A 21,402-nucleotide genomic window follows, 5' to 3' on the forward strand; every position below is an offset into this window, starting at 1 on the left:
GGTGGTTGGGAAGAAATGCTTAGGTTAGATGTAGAAAATCCACTTTGTTGTCAATTTTGAACATTTTTTTCTGTACAACCCATCCATATTGGGTGTATGACAAGAAGGCAGTACTATTTGAGGAAATTATTGTTGGAACTATAGTTGGAACAATTCATATGTTGTCATTGATGTCAAACCTTATTGGTGAGACAATTGCTACTTGAGTAGAGTACCATATCGAGATGATTGATGAAGAGGATTTGAGAAGAAGAGATAACAAGAGGACCAAGTGAAAAGGTTGAGTTATGTGAAATTACAATGGGCACTTGATTAGTTAGACTTTGGCAAGATAATGTGTTGTTTAATCACGACACCAACTGGAGTAGATAGTTGTGTTAAGGCTTAGAAGAGATGATCAATGCAGAACAAATACTTAAGCTTAAGCGAGCTTCAAAGCAGAAGATTAAGGAACTTATAGTTGAAGCCGAGCTATGCTAGTGACAACCGAGTGAACAATAGAAGTCGAGCAAATTCAGTGGCAACTGAGCGCCAGTAAAAGACAAACTAATAGAGAAGTTGGACCGAGCGCCAGTAAAAGGACTGAGCGAAGATAGTGTAAGCTGAGCAAGGCAGTTTAGTGATGATCGAGGCCGAGGAACATAGTGTTGGCTGAGTGACAACATTTATAGTTTGTGAAGGAATTGAGATTCCTGGCTGACATAGTTGAATTTTTGGAATATGTAAAGCGTGTTAAAGATAAGGATTGATGAGCTGGAACATTTAATGCAAGGGAAACTGAGTTTGAGCGTTTTTATGCATGGATTGTGTTAGTGAATAGTTTTTCCTTGCAGTTGTTGAAGTTTATATCAACAAGAAAAACAACTTTCACCACAAATGAGTCTTGATAATTTGCACAAACTCTATGTTTTAAAGGCACAATTCCCTTCTACAATAATTTGTCAATACAATTCTTATTGTAAATGAATTATGATAGTTGTTCTTTTGACTTGATAGAATTTAAGGAAAGTGAAAACATCCTCTCATAAACAAAAAAGAATGCTGCAGATTGAGCAATTAACATTCAATAACTTAAAAATTCCAGATTTGCGATCAAGCTCACCAAACTAAACAAAAGAAAAAAAACTTTAGCATAGTTAATGAAACATCTATGCAAGAATGAATTTCACACGAATTCCATCACCCAGCAAGACAACCACACAATTATCAAATAGATGCACCAGAAATAACCATACAATCAATTCTATTATCATTAACTTTACTGCCCATTCAACAAAAGGGAAACACTTAAACTTGACTAACAAAAAGGAAGATACCAAGTCCAGAGAGCCGACCCTTTAGATCGATCAAAACATAACATATATAGCCACGTAGGACTTTTCAAATTCGTTTCAAAATAATAACTTATTAAGGAATTCCAACCATTTAAAACTGAATGAGTTTTAAAACAAAGCAAACTTAAAACAGGAAAATATGACAGGTGGCTCTTCGATCATCCCCTAAGCTCCAGCTGTATTGCTGACATTGGCACGAGGGTCTTGGGAGTTAGAATAATCACCATCATTTTCTTTCCAAACTTTGTGCGCTGCAAGGAAACCAACCAACTCCTGCTGTTGTAGGACGCCAAGCTGCTCCTGGCGAAGCTTCCACATTTTCATAATCTTGCAGATATGAACAAGCTTTTTATCTTGTACATCCAAGTGATCGGTGCAGATGATCATCATGGAATCTGCTCTAACGACAATGGCTAAATCCTTGATTGAGACTTCACTCGTTTCCTTCAACAATTTAATTTTTGAGAAAAAGGCTTTTTCCACTTCCTTCGGGGATTTTTCATTCAAATTTTCATTCTCCATAATCTTGAGATCAATGAATTTAATATCAGCCGTTAGGATTTCTTTCAGACACCCTACTTTCTTTAGCAGTTTAGAGCATTCTTCTAATCCCTGTTTGATCACTATGTTCTTCCATTCCAGGTTAGCTCAGGCAATGAATAAAAAATCAACATCAAACTTGGCTTCTGAATTTTCATTCAAGAATCTGTCTATACCATATTCTTGAACCTCTGAAATGTCGATGACATACTCATCCCATTTAATCTTTTTAGATTCTCAGGTGTTCATCTCTGATTCTAGTGCGGTCATTAATTTATCAGCTCTTGCATTTGTATTCGTGAAGTAGGAGAAATAGCTGGTTGCCTGGGCATGAACCGTGTTGAACCACTCACCATAGGCTTGGGAAATGGAACAATTCCTTTTAACTTGCTCAATAAAACTCTTATTCAGGGGAGATTCAACATCGATGGCAGAAATTGGCAGTAGGCAGAGCTTTTGTATTTGGGCTCTGAATTTTGTGAATGCATTTAGCCATTTTTCACAATGATTGCTTTAGCTCTTGCTTATCCCTCTGATTTTTCCATATGCGATGGGAAATCCTAGAGTTCTCTATGCTCCATATCTTCATATTTGTTGCCCTGGAAGCAGGGCCAAGGATGATTTCTTAGTTGTATAATCTTGGGGTTATATTTCATCTATATCTTTCTCAATCGTTAGCTTCATCACTTCTGCCACCCACTGCCCTGTATTCTCATCAATATTTAGTATGCTTTCAATCTTTTCCTTTTTGGCTTTAGGAGTCTTCCCAAGACACTTGCTTATCATATTGCCCACTGGGAGAGTTGCTGACACTATGCTCCTTTTCTTACTCACAGACAACTCGAAACAATTAGGGACAAGAGGATTCTTGTTAGGAGGAGGGGTTTGTGGCACGGGCGATGAACGGGCGATGAACTGAGTGCCATTACACTTAAATTGTTAGCCCCTTCTATTACTTGTTGATTCCCTTGTTCCATCTCACTAATTGGGGCTTCAACAAAAGTTTCTTCCCTTAAGTCAAGATCAATTGTTATTGATTTATCACAAGTCTCCTTCAAGCTACTCGTCAACTTTTGCTTCTTCCTACTATGAGAGTGAGTCCACTTGAGAGGAGGAAGATGAACTGAACCTTGAACAGAGTGTTCAGGTTCAACTCTTGAGTTTAGTTTTCTTGTAGCGGAAGAAGGAACAACTTCATTACTACCAAGAACAACTTTGGGTGAATTGGAGCTAGTATGAACTTTTTGAACATCACGAGCTACTGATAGTCATTGTCTTGCGCCTATGAGCCATTGTTCCATTTTGGTTAAGACATGAAAGGTTCTTGTATGCAGGTCATCCTCCTTTGGCATTGTCCAGTCAATTTCCGGCAATGGGTAAGCTTCCACTTGCTCAATGTAAGCTAGGTCAACAATTTCTTCATTTTCTTCTTCGATTACCCCAAAGGTACCTAGTAGGAGATTGAAATCTTTGATCTGTGCTAGCGACAACCTAAACCATAGCCTCTTCCTAATCATCTTGACAATTAGCCCATAAATCTTCTAAATGGGGAACATGGAGAGCAGAGGAAACTAGCTCAGAGTACCTTAGGGAAAACTCTTGACTGTCAAAGTTAGGTCTTGTAGAATAAGTTAATAGGCTCATGTATTTAATCTCAACTTTAAGCTTAAGGGCATCTTGGATTGTCTTGCTTTTGTAACGCCCGAGTTCAACAAGGAAGGTGTAACCAAAACCTTTCCTAGTTTTACAACTCTTTTCAACCTTCGCCAATTGTCTACATATCTCAATCAACACAAAATGATCTAGGCAGTGCTGAGGTAATCTCAGAGGCTTTCCTTCATATCCTCCGATCTTGAGGTAGGTGAACTTGGGAAATTGAGTAAAGAAACTACCATAAATATCAATCAATTGAGTGGCTTCCTTTGTCAACCTCACGTTCTCTTTCCCTTGCAATTCAAACACCAATTTAGCTAGGAAAGTGTCTTGAAGTATTATGAAACCTTCAAGGTTTTTACTCTTCTGCAAGAGAGGATAGCACTCCTAAATTGGCATGCTTGGATTCTAGTCCGAGTGTGGTAAACCCTTCCATTTTATGCCACAAGCTAGGATATAAAACAAATAGGATGTCATATAAAAACCAAAAATTCCAGAAGCTTGAGAAAGTTCTTCTTACAGCCTAGTAGCTATGATATCTGCCCAATCAATGAATTAATCTTCTCCCAAGATTGTCTGGATGAAAAAGTACATCCAATTCTCCCAATGAAAAGTATGTGGGCTCCCTTTCACTCTGTTTAGCAATGTAATGACATCCTTAATCTCAGGGATCATGTGTACTCTGGTCAATGGACGTGGAAGGTAGGAACCTCCTCTCTCGGATTTGAAAAGCCAACCTTTTGCAATGGTATTATTAAACTTAGTAACATTTGTAGAGAATTATGTGTAGGAAGACTTGATAGTCCAGTCCCATAGATTTCATGCGGAGGGATCCTTAGTGCACCCATTATAGCAACTTGGCTAACATACACCGAGATTTCACCATTAAAGGCACGGATACACTTTTCGGTTGCATCATACCTATCTCTGCATGCTAGGACCAATTAAGGGCAGGGGAAAGCTTCGGGAAAAAAAGACGCTTGCAACAGATCGCTATCTAAGAATTTTTGAGATATGGAACCGGGTTTTGGGTTTGCAAATCTAGCCAATAATTTACCCATATTTTCTTTCGCAAGGAATGTGTCTTCAATATCAGGCAAGACACTACTTATAACAAACTCCTTAACCTTATTGGGTAACTTAGGGCAAAATGCAGTAGCCATGGTGAGAAGTTAACCAAAACAAAACAATACAGAAAGAATTCAGAGCCCTTAAGATAATGCAAGAAAGAAATGACACCTAAAAATGAAGGGCTAGAGACTCATCGTGCCGAGTGCATGCAAGCCTGTTGAAAAAGAAAGCTTACGCTACCTCCGCATATTTCCAGACGAGACTAAAACAATCTTTACTAAAAACAACAATGGCAAGGGAATGAAAACAAGGTAGCTTCCTTTTTAAAACATAAAACTTGGACTTTAAGCATGCGAATGGCTGACAAGACCGGTGATAGGACAAGTATGTTAAATCATTAAAAGCTCACTCGGACTCTGCACGTGTCGCGACATCCCTTGCCATCATTATCATTAACTCCCAATTAATATGTATCTTTCCATAGATCTCGGTAAAAAGTTGCACTTTCGCTGAGCTGCCAGCCTGGACACGTAGCACCGAAGGCATCAGTCTTTTTGACCAAGTGAACATGAACAATTGAACTACAAAATAGTTCAATGTTCAAGTTCAGAAGTCAAGATATATTGGAAACTATGCTCGTTGACAACAAAGACTGGACACAAAGGCAGATTTATGAACTTTGAACCTTGAACAAAGTGTTCAATGTTCATGTTCAACTTCCTTGACGAGCAAAAGTATCCTTTGGGACAAATGACTTTTCTGACTTGACCAAAGAAAATTAAACTTATGATCCTCGAACCTTGAACCTTGAACAAAGTGTTCAATGTTCAAGTTCAGAGATTTGTTTGACCAAAAGACTTGAAAACAAGAACGCTGAACTAGATAATATTCACAATGGGACTTTGATAGGAGACTTTCTTTTAACGGTGGCTTTAAAATCTCATGACCATGTGAAAGAAAATAAATGTGGACCATTCATGGTTAACAAATTGAAAAAGAAGTTTTGAGGAGGGAGGAAACAAAAAGATGGAAGGATTCAATGAATCTGACCTAACCCTAAGATCAACTGTGGTGTTTAAGCGGCAAAAGATCAAGCTGCCTATTTAAGGAATTATAAGGGCTAATCCAAAAGGTTAGCAGACTTGAAAAGGTTGGAGCAATTGTTGATTTTGTTGATTGGTGAACTTAAGTAGAAGGTTGAACAGTGAAGTGTTGAGGTGAAGAGTAATTGCTTGAAGGGTTGCCAAGTGAATTAGTGATGGAGATGTCAATGGAGGCCAGTCAGAGTCAGCTGTTGAATTGAATTGTGATTTGTATTTGCAAAGTGAGTTGTATTTATTCAGATCGACTTGCTTTTACTTTCTAACCATTGTATCAGTTAAAATCCTTTAATCAAGGTTGACTTAATGGTCATTTGTAAATCCTTTAATCAAGGTGACATTCTAATGAAATATTTTTAAAATCCTCTAACAAGGCCACTCCTAACAGGGTGATTAAATCTTTTAACAGGGTCACACCTAACAGTGTGTATTGTAACCTTTAACAGGGTTGGTTCCTAACAGAGCTCACTTCAGAAGGGTGAAAAATTGGTGACATGTTGGTGGTGGTTTTCCCCAAATTATGTTTCCACGTTAAATTCTGGTGTCATACTTGTGTGGATATTATTTGAGATGTTTTACTCTTAATGTTTTACATTCCACAAGTTTGTTATTATTGGGAAAGTGGACTGCAAGTTTATGTTATTGATATATTACTATAGAGATCGAGCCACTTAATGAATAGATCTAAGTTGTTTGATTAGTTGAAAAGTTTAATTGGTACATCTAGACTTGAGGATAAATGTTTCACCCCATCTCAGTTATTCTAAATCATTCTAACAATTACTATTAGAGCATTTGGTGGTTGTAGCGAAAAGTTTGAAAGGACTTAAAGCTAAAGATCAAGATGTACAGAAAGGAGATACCCAAGTTAAACAAAGAGAATTTCCCTGCATGGCAAATTCTGATGAAGCTGCACATTGTTGGAATTGGAGATTCAACGTTATTCTATTTGGAGGATGAGTATGTAGCCGTAATTGCACATTTGACAACCCAACAGAGAAAGGAAAAATCACAACACAATTAAGCAATGTTGGAGATTGCATCTGCCCTAAGCTATTCAGACTTTGATGATATTAACGATTGCAATTTTGCAAAGATGTGGGAAAAGTTGGTAAAGATCCATGGAGGAGATAAGAATGTACTAAGAGCCAAATTAGAAAGCTTGAGAGGAGGGTTTGATGACATGAAAATGGTAGAAGGTGAGAATATTGCCCAATATGTTGGAAGAGTCAAAGAAGTTGTGAATGCTATTAGAGGAGCCGATGGACAGATAAGTGATGAGACTGTGATCATCAAGGTATTGAGAACTTTACTTCCTAGTTACGCTATTAGAGTGTCTGCAATATAAGAACTGAGATGTACTCCTGGTAATGACTCAACCTTGGATAGTCTGGTTGGTAGACTCGTTGCTTTTGAATTGTCACATTTTGATAATTTTAATGCCCCTACTATTGAATCTTCTTTCAAGTCACAATTAGTTTTGCATAAGTCTAAGAAGAAGAAAGTATGAGGTTAGTGAGAGTGAATCTTCTTATGATCTTGAGGATCTTGAAGCATTGATGGCTAGGAAACTTCCAAGAGGCAAAGTAAAGTACAAAAGTAAACTCCTTGTAATTTGTTTTTCATGCAATAAAGTTGGTCATATTGCTGCAAGGTGTCTTGACATGGATGGCAAGGATGAGAGAAAAGACAACAAGTTGAAAGGAAGAAGAGATGGAAACAATAACAAATGATACAAAGACTACAAAGACAGAGGTAAGAAGTCTTGTTACATTGCTGAGGAAGAAAGTGATAGTGATTCTATTAGTAATGATCAAGAAGTTTATGTTGCTATGAAAGATGATTTTGATGAAGATGAGAAACTACATTTATTTCATATGTGAGTAAAGGTGGTAGATGGATAATTGATAATGGTTACTCACATCACAATTAGTTAAGCAGAAGTCTAAGAAGAAGAAAAGAAAGTATGAAGTTAGTGAGATTGAATCTTCTTATGATCTTGAGGATCTTGAAGCATTGATGGCTAGGAGACTTCCAAGAGGCAAAGGAAAATACAATGGTAAAACTCCCTGTAATCTATTTTTCATGCAATAAAGTTGGTCATATTGCTGCAAGGTGTCTTGACAGGGATGACAAGGATGAGAAGAAAGACAACAAGTTCAAAGGAAGAGGAGATAGAAAAGACAACAAATGATACAAAAACTAAAGGCAAAGGTAAGAAGTCTTGATACGTTGCTAAAGAAGAAAGTGATTGTGATACTGTTAGTAATGATGAAGAAGTTGTTTATGCCGCTATGAAAAATGATTCTAATGAAGATGAGAAAATTGCACTCATTTCATATGTGAGTAAAGGTGATGGATGATTGATAGTGGTTACTCACATCATATGACTGGTGATAAAAGTAAGTTTGAAAACCTAAATCATTATAAAGGTGGTAGTGTTAAGTTTGGTAATGATGCGCCATGTCTCGTGAAAGGTAAATGATCAATAAAATTGACTGATAAGATCAGTTGTGGTAATGCTTATTGGGTTGAAGGGCTTAACTACAATTTGTTGAGTGTGGCACGGTTGAACAATTTAGGCTACAAAGTTGAATTTCAGCAGAAGAAGGCTAAGATCTATAAGGGTTCAGGAGAATTGATTGGAAGTGGATACCGAACTAGAGGTAATTTGTTCTATCCAGACCTATCTGATGATACATGCTTGTTAGCACAATGTGATGATAAATGGTTATAGCATAAGAGGCCATGCCATGTGAACTTTGATAATTTGGTAAGCATTTTTAAGATGAAGAATAGGGTTACCAAAATTGAAGGAAACTGATAATGTGATGTATAAACAATGTCAGCTGGGAAAAATGACAAAGTCTAGTTTCAAGAGCAAGACCTAGACCTATTTTTCTGATGTTATTTTAGAGCTGGTTCATACTGACCTATGTGGACCTATTGGTGTATAAAGCTATTGTGGTGACAATTTTATTCTATTGTTGATGACTACTCTAGAATGATGACTGTAATGTTTCTTAAAGAAAATTTTGATGCATTTCAAATGTTTAAGTGGTATTTGGCTAGAGTTGAAAAAGAAACAGGTAAGAGATTGAAGTGTCTTAGATTTGATAGACATGAAGTCATATTTGGGGAATTCAACATATTCTGCAATGATAGAAGAATCAAAAGATAGATGTCTGCACCTAGGACCCCTCCACAAAATGGTATAGCTGAAAGGAGGAATAAATCAATCATGCACTGTGCTAGGATATTGATGATGGAGAAGAATGTTGCACCTAAATACCAGAGAGAAGCTGTAAGTACTGTTGTTTATACCCTGAACAGAGTACAAGTCAAGAAAGTTACAAACCTTACACCTTTTCAGTTATGGCTTGGACATGCACCTAATGTGAAATATTTCAAAGTTTTTGGAAGCAAATGCTACATATTGAAAGATAATAGAAATGGAAAACTTGATGCTAAAAGTGATGAAGGCATATTCCTAGGTTATTACACTAAGAGCAAAGCATATAAGTGTTTGAACTCTAACACTAACAAAGTTGTAGAAAGTGCAAATGTAAAAGTTGATGAGTATGCTAAAAAGAATGAAATTGAATGTAAAAATGAACCTGAAGAGTACAAAAGCTGTATATACATTGATGAAGGTGAGCTCAACACCTTACCCAAACCCTAGAAAAAGGCTGCCAAGTAGCAACAACTAGTACATGCCAAGCATTAGGCAGTGGGTGCCGAGCATTAGGAAATGCATGCTGAGCGTTAGGCTGAGCATCCTGAGTAGCAACAAGAGAATGCCGAACAACCAGAATAACAAGTAGAGATACATGAAGTGCTACCTGAAGCAAATCTGCAAGATGAACATGAAGAAGAAGAACAAAGAAAAGAGCCTACTATAGCAAATTATGTGAGAAGACATCATACACTTGATCAAATCATTGGAGACAAAGACTCTGGAGTGATGACAAGAAAAAGCCTGAGAAGTGACACATGTTTACTATGTGAATTTGAGCCCAAAGCAGTAAAGGATGCCTTGGATAATAAACACTCGATCCAAGCAATGAATGAAGATATTGAGCAGATAGAGAAGAACAAAAGCTGGTCATTGGTACCTAGACCAAAAGACAAGAATGTTATTAGAACAAAGTGGGTATTCAGAAACAAGCTGAATGAGAAAGGTGAAGTCACAAGAAACAAAAAAAGGCTAGTTTGTAAGGGATATGACCAAGAAGGTATTGACTATGGGGAGACATTTGCCCCTGTTACAAGATTGGAAGGAGTGAGACCTCTGCTTGCATATTCTGCTTACAAAGCATTCAAAGTATACCAGATAGATGTCAAGTTTGCATTTCTGTATGGAATTTTGGAAGAAGTCTACGTTGAACAACTTGAAGGATTTGTTGACCTTGTTGGTTCCCAAAACTACAGATTGGAAATCCAAGAGCTTGTCGCTTCTCCGCTAGGACTTCTCAATCAGTCCTGGCCAACGAATGGGAATACTTTTCGATTCCCCTGTACTTCAGGCTTTGCTACACCCAGGTGGGTAAACCTTCACCTCAAATGCTAATTGCCTGGTTCAAGGCTTTTTTATAGCAAATTTAAACTTCTGGAGTTCTTCGGCTGGCAAGGTCCTTGAACTCAATGAAACTAAAACTGGATGTTGAATACTTGATAATTGAATGTTTTGTATAAAGTTTGTTAATAATAGATTTGATGCTTGTAGGAAGGAATATATAGATTTTTTGACTTCAATAATAGAAAGACCAGTGCCTCTGTTCATCTGGGCAATAGTCAACTTCAGTGAATTTTTTGTGTACAACTTTATAATGTTTTACGCACTTTACTGCCAACAATTAAATAATCAAGATGCGATAGACCAAATATTATGCAATCTTAAATTAGTCCAGATTGAACTTAAACTCCTTTGGTAGGGAGACAAATTGGACATAGATGCGGAAACAATTAAATATTTCACACTATCTGTGATGATCGAATTTAAATGCTAGATGACCATGTCCACTTATCCGATAATTAAACTGCAGATTGGAAATCCAAGAGCTTGCCACTTCTCCGATAGAACTTCTTAATCAGTTTTGGTCCGGAATACTTTTCGATTCCCCTGCACTTCAGGCTCTACTACACCGAGGTGGATAAACCTTCACCTCAAATGCTAATTGTCTAGTTTAAGGCTTTTTTATAGCGAATTTAAACTTCTGGAGTTCTTCGGCTGGCAAGGTCCTCGAACTCGATGAAACTGAAACTGGATGCCGAATACTTGATAATTGAATGTTTTGTATAAAGTTTGTTAATAATAGATTTGATGCTTGTAGGAAGGAATATATAGATTTTCTAACTTCAATAATAGAAAGACTAGTGCCTTTGCTCATCCAGGCAATAGAGTCAACTTCAGTGAATTTTCATGTACAACTTTATAATGTTTTACGCACTTTACTGCCAACAATTAAATAATCAAGATGCGACAGACCAAATATTACACAATCTTAAATTAGTCCAGATTGAACTTAAACTCCTTTGATAGGGAGACAAACTAGACATAGATGCGAAAACAATTAAATATTTCACACTATCTGTGATGATTGAATTTAAATGCTAGATGACCATGTCCACTTATCCGACAATTAAATTGTATACAAAATTCCAATAAATAATTACAAAGGACGATTCATCTGCAGTTTAAATCTCCATGCCATTTAAATAATAAACAAATGACATTTTGTTTTATTAAAAAAATAAAATAATAGAATCTATATTACAGAGTCATATTGAACCCCTTATTCCTCCATACAATAAAAAATATGGAATACTTTCTCTTGAGAGAATATAAAAATGTTCGGATATCTTGTTATTATCTTTGCAAATGACATATTTTTCCTCATTTTATATCAAACAAATAGAAAGGATGCAACTTTTCAATTATGAATGGATGTGCCTTTTATTTAAAAAAAAAATTGATCTTTAGTTAATCACAACTCTAATTATAATCGCATCTTCTTCATAATTTTCAGTTGAACTTCCAAATGTTACGAATACTTCCAGTTCTGACGTGGATTGCCAAAATTGTATATCTACTGCACTCCTGGCCATATGTCGTGATGTGTGAATATATTCCTCCTTCCTTTGAAGTCTGCCTAATATAATCACACTCAAACATTTTTTGAAGGTTGATTATTATTATTTCATTTGATTGTTACGTTGTTTCCTTAATCGTTGGTGCCATACAAGAGAAAATAATTTTGTTTTGTCTTTGCATTCCATTGATGGAAGTGGCTTATCTACAGTTTTTGCAACTTCATTCATATCGGGATTCTTATAGTTTCCATTTATTATTGATTTTGATTATGGCATTCTTCAAGCCTCTACGGTGGACAATTGTTTCGGGCTTTACTATGATCACCTTCTCGAAACAATCAACAAGAAGCACCTACATGCTCCTTTGTTGTCGTTTTGTGATTTATCTGCAGCTTCGAACATCATTTGGTTTGATTTTGGTTTTGACGGCTCTTCATACCATAGTGTCTTCTTTTTCAGTGGGCTTTGTCTTCCAAGAAGACATGGACCAAACTCCTGTCATTGCGGACCATCGTTTTTCATATGCGTATATCTTCATACAGTATCTACAACAGTGCAAAGGATACAATATCTTCATGGAGAAGTTTCTTTTGTACAACACATATGATGATTCATAAATATTCAACTCTTATATTCACACAATGGTCCACTATGCATTAAAGCATCCCATTCTAAGGCATCGTTTCTCAATATGCCTCTAACCAACAACTTGTACAATGTAATTGGAATGTTCGGCTCACAAAAATGCTTTAAACGAAAAACACATAGCCATGAGTTTAGAAGAATCTCCTGTTGTGAAACAAGTTGTACGTCCAACACAATGGGTATAAGATGGTACAACTCCTGGGCAATCCACATGAACAATCCAATAAATAGATGAAAAGTCCAAGCTTCTTGAAACAATATCAGTTGCAAAAAGAACATAATGTTGTTCCTTTGTATACTTGTAGAGTACCAATAATATTTGAGTTTGTTTCATGCGCCTATGAAGACATCTTATTTGAACACCATGATGTAACTTCTTAAAAGCTTCTTGGACGAACTTCACCTGCTTGCAATTGATTGAAATGTCAATATCTTGGAATTTGAAGTGACTCTTAATGAAACTCCATAGCATAGCAAGTTCTTGTGGGGGAGGAACAATAATTGGAGTTTGTTGTAGGTGTGTTGGAGTGACTACTGTAGATTCGGTATGGACAGCTATATGCTCTAGACCTTTTCACTTGCACCGATTGTGTCTGTTCACTCTTATAGAAAATAAGTTGCATCTATTGTTGGTTTTTCTTATATTCTCAACATCAACGACAATTTTTTATGAAAAACCCAACATCAAATCTCAAATGGAGGCTCAATTTTTTGCCAAAATTTAGAGTTCCATTAGACCCAAACAAAAGTGATATGGTATGTAAGTTTGCACAAAACTTCGTATGGATTGAAACAAGCCCTCAGAGCATGGTATGAAAGATTGCATACATATTTGGTGAAGATTGGTTTTGCAAGGACAAATGATAATGAAAATCTATACTCGAAGACTGAATTTGAAAAAGGGATATTTTTGGCTAAGATATTTGTTGATGATATCATATTTGGAGGAAAGGATGCATTGTGTAAGTCATTTGGAGATCAAATGAGAGAAGAATTTGGGATGTCTTTGTTTGGAGAGATCAAATTTTTTCTAGGCTTGCAAGTGTATCAAATGAAGAAATGTATCTACATTACTCAATCAAAATATATCAAGGAGATACTGAAAACTTTTGGTATGGAAGACTCGAGACCAATTGGAACATAAATGGTTACTGGACATAAACTTGCAAAGCATGATGATTCTACTGATGTGAATCAAACCTTATATAGACCAATGATTGGTAAGTTGCAATATGTTGTCCGTAGCGGACCAAATATTGCACTAGCAGTTGGGCTTGTTGCAAGATTTTGTGCAAATCCTAAGTAGAATCATATGATGGTTGTGAAAAGAAAACTGAGATATTTGAAAGGAACAAAGGATTATGGATTGTATTACAAGAACAATGACAAGTTTGAGTTGAAAGTGTATATTAATGCAGATTGGGCTGAAAATGTTGATGATAGAAAGTGTACAAGTGGTGGAGCTTTCTTTCTAGGAAAGAGACTAGTTTCATGGAAAAACAAGAAGCAAAATTGCAAGTCCCAATCTACAACAAAAGCTAAATATGTAGCTGTAACAATTAATTGTTCTAACATAGTCTGGATCAAGCAATTGTTGAAAGGAATGAATAAAGAGATCATTGAACCTATTGTTATATTCCGTGATAACACAAGTGCTATAAACATATCTAAAAATCTTGTGATGCATACTAAGACCAAGCATATTGCTATCAAGTATCATTACTTGAGAGAGTTGGTACAAGACAAAGAAGTGAGATTGGAGTATGTGAATACAAAGGAATGGATTGCTGATATATTTACAAAAGCTTTACCTAAGGATGCATATGGATATCTAAGAGGTAAACTAGGGGTAATTCCCTTAATTGAGGCTACTTAAGCTAAGATGGAGCTTTGTATTAAATGTATTGATCAAAATTTCTTACAAGTTGATGCAGAAGGTCACACTTTAGGACCTACCTAAAGTTATGAAGTGAGAAGCGCAAGATGTTGAATCAGTCATAAGCAAGATGATAGAAGAACCTAGTTTAGAGAACTGATCAAGATATATCTACATGCTTAAGATGTATGAGACAAAGTTTACTAATGATGGTATTGGATTGCCTTTGGCATTTTGTCAAAGAGGGAGATATTCTATATACAGTTACCATCAATAGTGAAAAAGAGGGAGAATTGTTTATGCAGTTACCATATGAAGAAGCAAAGAGGGAGATATAAGTCACACATGTAAGATGTAAGAGGGAGCAGTTTAGAAGTTACCTATGCAGTAATCATAGAGTGAGGTGTTGCAATCAAGAGAGACATTGAAGAAGTTCAGAAGATGTATATCAAAGAGGTAGATCTATGTTCTGATATGATAGAGGGACTCTGTGTTGTTATACCTAGAGGTGTTGTAACTAGAGGTATTACATATCAGAGCTGCATGAATGAGAATCAAAATGAAATTACAAAGATGGGATCAGAGAGATTGTTGGATACTGAGATGAGAATCAGAATGAAACTAAGTATATTAACGATGATTTGATACTGAACATAGAGGGAGCTGCTTGAAGCAAGTTAAGTGTTTTAGATTGCATGGTAACTTGGGGTGTTGTCATCAATCCCAAAGAGAGATTTTTGGAACTACAATTGGAACATTTGTTATGTTGTCATTGATGTCAAACCTGATTGGTCAGACAGTTGCTAAATGAGTAGAGTGCCATATCAAGATGATTGATGAAGAGGATTTGAGAAAAAGAGATAACAAGAGAACCTAGTGAAAAGCTTGAGTTATGTGAAATTACAATGGGCACTTGATCAGTTAGACTTTGGCAAGATAATGTGTTGTTTAATCATAACACTAAGTAGAGCAGATAGTTGTGTTAAAGCCTAGAAGAGATGATCAATGAAGAACAAATACTTAAGCTTAATCAAGCTTCAAAGCAGAAGATTAAGGAACTTATAGTTGAAGCCGAGCTATGCTAGTGTTGACTGAGTGAATAGTAGAAGCCGAGCAAAATCAGTGTTGAGCGAGCACCAGTAAAAGACAGAGTAATAGAAAAGTTGGACTGAGTGCTAGTAAAATGACCGAACAAAGACAATGTAAGGTGAGCAAAACGGTTTAGTGATAATTGAGTTATCTAGTGATGACTGAGGCCGAGGAACACGATGTTGGCCGAGTGACAACATTTACAGTTTGTGAAGGAATTGAGATTCCTAGCTTACGTAGTTGAATTTTTGGAATATGTAAAGCGTGTTGAAGATAAGGATTGATGAGCTGAAACATTTAATGCAAGGGAAGCGGTGTTTGAGTGTTTTTATGCATGGATTCAAAGAAATTGTTTGAGAAGTATCTAGAAGAGGAAGGAGGAAACAAAAAGATGGAAGGATTTGATGAATCTGACCTAAACCTACAATCAACAGTGGTGTTTAAGCAGCAAAAGATCAAGCTACCTCTTTAAGGAGGCATAATTGCTAATCTAAAAGGTTAGTAGACTTGAAAAGGTTGGAGCAGTTGTTGATTCTATTGATTGGTGAAGTTAGGCTGAAGGCTGAACAGTGAAGTGTTGAGGTGAAAAGTGATTGCTTGAAGGGTTGCCAAACGAATCAATGATGGAGATGTTAATGGAGACCATTCGATGAGTCAACTATTGAACCGAATTGTGATCTGTATTTGCAAAGTGAGTTGCATTTGTTCTGATCAACTTGTTGTTACTTTCTAACCATTGTATCTGTTAAAATCCTTTTGACCTAACAGTCATTTGTAAATCCTTTAATCAAGGTGACATTCTAATGGAATGTTTTTAAAGTCCTCTAACAAGACCACTCCTAACAAGGTGATTAAATCCTTTAACAAGGTCACACCTAACAGTGTGTATTGTAACCTTTAATAGACTTGGCTCGTAACATGGCTCACTTTAGAGGAGTGAAAAATTGGTGACATGTTGGTGGTTTTTCCCAAATTGGGTTTCCGTGTTAAACCTTGGTGTCATACTCGTGTGGATGTTATTTGAGATGTTTTACTGTTAATATTCTACATTCTGTAACTTTGTTATTGTTGGGACAATGGACTACAAGTTTATGCTACTGATAGACAGAGCTACTTAATGAATATATCTGATTTGTTTGATGAGTTGAAAAGTTTAATTGGTACATTTGGACCTGAGAATTAACTGATTCATCCATCCCGTGCAATCATTCTAACAATTATAATACAACAAAATCAAAAGAGGGACCAAGAGAGGGATTCAAAAGGGAAGGTGGAAATATTATTACTTCATCTTATATCTCATCAAGTTTTTGAGGGACCAAAAGACTCCATGAAGAGTGGTTTGAGCTAAAATGGATCAAGGAGGTCTGTAGCCTCTAGAGAAGCAATTAGTAAAAAAATGAAATGTTTGTAAATACTTAACTTTTTGTTCCAGACAACAGCACTGCTTTCTTTACGATGTGATTTGTAAGAGTATGTGGTTAAAAAATATGATTTGTGCGGTGAATTTATAAATAAGTTGTGATTTCATGATTGACAGCGGTGCTTTTGTATGATTTGTAGCAATTCTTTCATGAGAAGCCAGTGAAAAAATGGGTAGATGGAAAGGCCAACTACTTAAACATGGATTACTCCAGTGCATGGGAGCAGAACTCAACAACATACAAAATTGAGTAGGAAATATAAGAAAGGTCTGCTGGACGAGTAGAAAACCCAGAGCATTTGACATAGACTAGGAAGGTTATATTTTAGTCATTCCCTAAACAGAGAGGAAGGTTAGGAACAGAAAATATTGTGTACAGGTTTTGTTACTGAAGTATGGTTAATAATTAATTAGATAGGATTTTGTTTTTTAATACATGGAGGTGTCCCTGCGACCCGAGCCCAGCGATGACCAGCGGCCGATGCGAGCTGGGGTTTTCCTAGGTGTGTTGAATGTGTTACTTTCATTTACTAGTGGATTTGAGTTTGATTAGTGAATTCATTAATTCTAGTTTCAGCTTTTGAGTGATTTTGTAGCCACCATCTCAGCCTTTTCAGTGATTACAGATCATGAGAGGTCTACTACTTATATATTTTAGCTTTATGATTAAAATTAAAATTTTTGGAGCATAGGGTGTGTCAGCAGTTGCACATTTTGGCAGCTGAGTCAACTAGCACTTGCTACTGAATATATTATAGGGTTTTAAACTGGCGATAGATGAAATATTTCTAATTCTATTAAAAATGCATATTGTATCACTAAAAAGGAATATGTCCGCTGTATAAGGATATGAAATTTTATAGCTTTTTTATTGGTTCATATTTTCTTGTTGCTTTCTTCTGTTTTTGATGGATTGCAGATGTTTGATTTCTGATCCTATGTTTTGCAGGTTATCAATGATGATGGAGCTGTATCTTCCCCATGCTAACACATGTCTTCATTGTTTAGTTTGAATGGCTTGTTTCTTTTCTGTTCATATGTAATGTACCTTAGCTTATTGAAATAAATCACAGGTTTCAAGTCTTGAAGCTTTCTTCGAGTATAGAGGGTTTAATAAATGCATTAAGAAACAATGGTTGATCTTTCTTAATTGTTTAATAACTAGTTTATTCATAAATTAAATATTTCATATTATTTTATTTTTAATTTAAATATTTCATTAGCCAATTGTACCTTGACATAGTGAATACAGCTACTTGCATGTGCTGTCAATGCTGCGTGCGCTGCTCTTATGGACGCTGGGATTCCTTTAAGAAATGTTATTGGTATTGTTATTTTCCTATCAATAATTTCCTCGTGTTTAAGGTTTTGTTCATTGTTAAATTGCTTCCTTTCTGATTGTAGTTGGATTACTAATCATGTTTTCCCTTTGACCAGCTGCGGTTTGCTGTGGTGTGAAAGACAATGGAGAGATTATTCTTGATCCTACTAAGTTAGAGGAGCAGGTAAATCATGCTATTCTGCTGTTGATTCAAAATAGATTTTTTATACTCAATCTCCGGGGCAGACCAACAGTTCATATTTGTGCTGTGCCAGGTTATAAGACTTCAAAATGCATCTTTCTTGTGCTCTCCATTATTTTCTATTGTTGATGGAACTCAACAGATCCTGTTCACAAAATATTAATGATTAAATATTATAATAGATTAGTTGGGCTACTTTATTTCTTCTAGTGTATCTTAAAGCAATAAGGCTTTTCCACCTCCAATTTTAACATTTTATATGCTTTTTTGTGGTAAAGCTTTCAATGTGTTTGTTTTTTATTTTGTTGCATAAGCATTGGATGAACAAAGTCTTTTTTGTTTCTCAGAAAATTCAGGCACATGTTATTCTTATTTTTCCCTGCCGTCCCCTAACTGTACTGTTGGAAGGGCCTCCCACTGTTGACAGTGAGCCTCTGGAACATGGAATCATCTCATCTGTTACACGTGGAGCAATGATGGGTATTGTAATGAATTTTGTTATGCTCAGAAGGATGATAGGGTCTCAACTTCTTAGGTATCATGCATTTTTGATGATCTCTCTTCTAAAGTTATTGTTACTTTCTTGTCTATCAGTTGATAATTATCTTGATTGTTTGGAACGGAGCCGTGCTGCCAGCGTAAAGATTTCCGAGTTCATAAGATCAAGCATTGAAAAGCGCCAGGTTGATGACTGTTCCTTATATGCGATGTAGTTACAATTGAATGCTGAGCCTTCTTGTTACACAGTAATAAATAGCTACCTATTTTAGTAGTGTTTTATTAATCTGTTAGGTCTAATGCTTTTTTCACAACTAATTTTCATTGATTATGCCCTTTCAGCAAGCTACTGATTTGGTAACTTCATTTTAGTGCTGTGCCGTCACTATCATCATAAGGGTAAGTTAAGCCATTGCCTTAGTCTTGTGCATCAAAGCTGTAGGATAGCAAACTTTGATAGTATAATTCTGTGTGTTATAAACAAAAGCAATTATGCATATAAGAAGATGGAGTTCGTCTTCCACATGAATGATTGCATTGTATCCAGCAACATTTTATTTTCATATGTTGGACAGAGATGAGAATTTGCATTGGATTTAAGATGTATTGCAGGGCATACTGCTGGATAAGAACTCAACACATTGTGGACGTGGATATTTTGGAGGTTTTGCTTAATTCATTTACTCACGTATGAGCATTGCCCTTCGAGTTTTTAAATGAAAAAATCCAGTTACTAGATGTGTACCTTGGTGTACTATATCCTAGATTTAGAGAGCTAGGGCAAGGAAAAAGAAAGAGGAAAGGTATTGACTTCAACATAGATTTGTATCCAAGCCACTGGAATCTGCATCTCTGTTGTGGACCAAATTTTAAATATAATTTTTCTTGGGAGAGATTCCAAAGTACATTTTTCTTCTCTAGTTTATCGCAAGTAGTCATCATGTGATTCTTTCTTACTAGTTAGGAGAAAAAGTTAAGTTTGTTAGTTGACCCAGTAACTTCAAGCAAGCACAGCTTCTATATTCCTCAATTTAAATTTTATTAGCATGTACATTGGTAAATCAAAATATATTTTCACTGCCGATAGAAGGTTTACTCTGCCATTGGAAAAGCAAAATCATTGTCTGTTTTCTCGGGCTGTGGAAGGAGATACCAACTCGCAGGTGCTAACTAATCAGACATATCCAAAATATGTCTCCAATTTATATTATTCCTATTTTTGTTTAATGTTGATTCTTATCCCTGATGGATAGTTATATATTAAGATATATTCTAACCAAATAATAAAGCTGATTGTGATTTCACTGTTTCTTTTTTGTGCCTACTGGTGAAGAGATTATTGGGATAGTTATAATGTACCTTGCTTGTTCCTATAGCTGGTATCTCTTTAAAGTAGAGAAAATTGGAAGCACTTTAAAAAATCTTGAATTATAAATTATTAAATAATATAAAGGGCAATTGTGTTGAAGTTCTATAGCTGTGAGAGGGATTATGTATCTAAGATGATATGTTGTTTCTTGAGTTTCATCTGCTGTACTTTATATGGAGATAATTGTGACATGCAAAGGGACACATGTTTGGAAATATGAAAAGACATGCAACATGTGAAGAGACATGATTTTAGAAATAGTAAAATACAGAAAGATATGCAACATGCGAAGAGTATGAAAAAACTCACATTTGGTTATGATATGAAGAGTCTCAATTCAATTTATATATGATTTCTTTGTGTGATGAGTGTTGCATTTAGTTAGAAGCATTGTACTTTTGTTTTGTCTGAGTTTTTGTCCTCAAGTTGGAGGCCTTTCCCAGGATAAGTTTTTGTGTCTTTCGATGTCTTAGTGTTCTTTATTTTGTTTATTTCTGTTCATCTTTATTTATGGGCAAAACATTAACATGATATTAGATTGGGTTAGATAACAACAAATAAGGGAGTTTCTCTTGTTTGTTAGTTTGTGTATCTGTTGCATATTGCAATGAGTATTGTGTGCAATTTGTATGCGTTGAAATTGTAGCTTCAATAGATCATATTTGCCTGAAGTGATTGCCGAGATTCTTTGAGATTCTTTTACTTTGTTGGACTGTAATAATCAAGTGGGGTTATTATTTCTTGTTCTTGTTTATTCATCCTGTTTATGAGTTGCTTCTACAACAATCAAGATATTCGCTGCATCATTCTGTTCAAGTCTCTGCATTTATCTCTTGCCATGTTTGGTTGAAGTTTCAGTTTGAAGTTTTATTTTATTTGAGTTGCAGGTACTCATTATCCATCAGAGACCTTCTGCCATTAACCTTTATTATGGTCTTGCTGCATTTTTTTGTGCTCAGACTGTTTGTCTTGCTATATTTGAGCGCTATGGCTGTATGGTGACATCTTAATATCTTCCTTTCACTGGTAATGATGGTTGGTGTTGTAAATTTATCTGTTTGCCCTCTGATGAAATTTCTGTGCTGCTATCTTGAGTGCATATGAAGAGTCATGATTGACTGTTGGCATTCTGTGGCTGTTTGTATTATTGTAATGGTGACATCTTGTATGTCGGGAGTTTTCTTTGTC

The 21,402-nt window shown here is 35.9% G+C and overlaps 1 protein-coding gene across 2 annotated transcripts in view; it reads left to right on the forward strand.

The window, feature by feature from the left end:
• Positions 1-19,750, forward strand: part of LOC149557859 (Ribosomal protein S5 domain 2-like superfamily protein) — a 72,593-nt gene extending 52,843 nt beyond the window's left edge. Inside the window, exons 4-10 of one of the 2 annotated variants that reach the window (XM_089832329.1) lie at positions 17,774-17,794; positions 18,077-18,149; positions 18,262-18,329; positions 18,695-18,827; positions 18,942-19,030; positions 19,188-19,244; positions 19,447-19,750. In XM_089832329.1, the coding sequence (XP_089688455.1) occupies positions 17,774-17,794; positions 18,077-18,149; positions 18,262-18,329; positions 18,695-18,827; positions 18,942-19,030; positions 19,188-19,217 (414 nt within the window). In that variant the 3' untranslated portion in view covers positions 19,218-19,244; positions 19,447-19,750. The remainder of the gene's footprint in view (positions 1-17,773; positions 17,795-18,076; positions 18,150-18,261; positions 18,330-18,694; positions 18,828-18,941; positions 19,031-19,187; positions 19,245-19,446) is intronic. The other variant, XM_089832328.1, reaches the window with a different exon arrangement.
• The last annotated feature ends 1,652 nt before the right edge of the window (positions 19,751-21,402 follow it).

The sequence above is a fragment of the Cupressus sempervirens genome, chromosome 5 (assembly GCF_028749045.1).
Source record: "Cupressus sempervirens isolate cs-2001-9-10 chromosome 5, ASM2874904v1, whole genome shotgun sequence".
In the NCBI taxonomy this organism is placed as follows: Eukaryota; Viridiplantae; Streptophyta; class Pinopsida; order Cupressales; family Cupressaceae; genus Cupressus; species Cupressus sempervirens.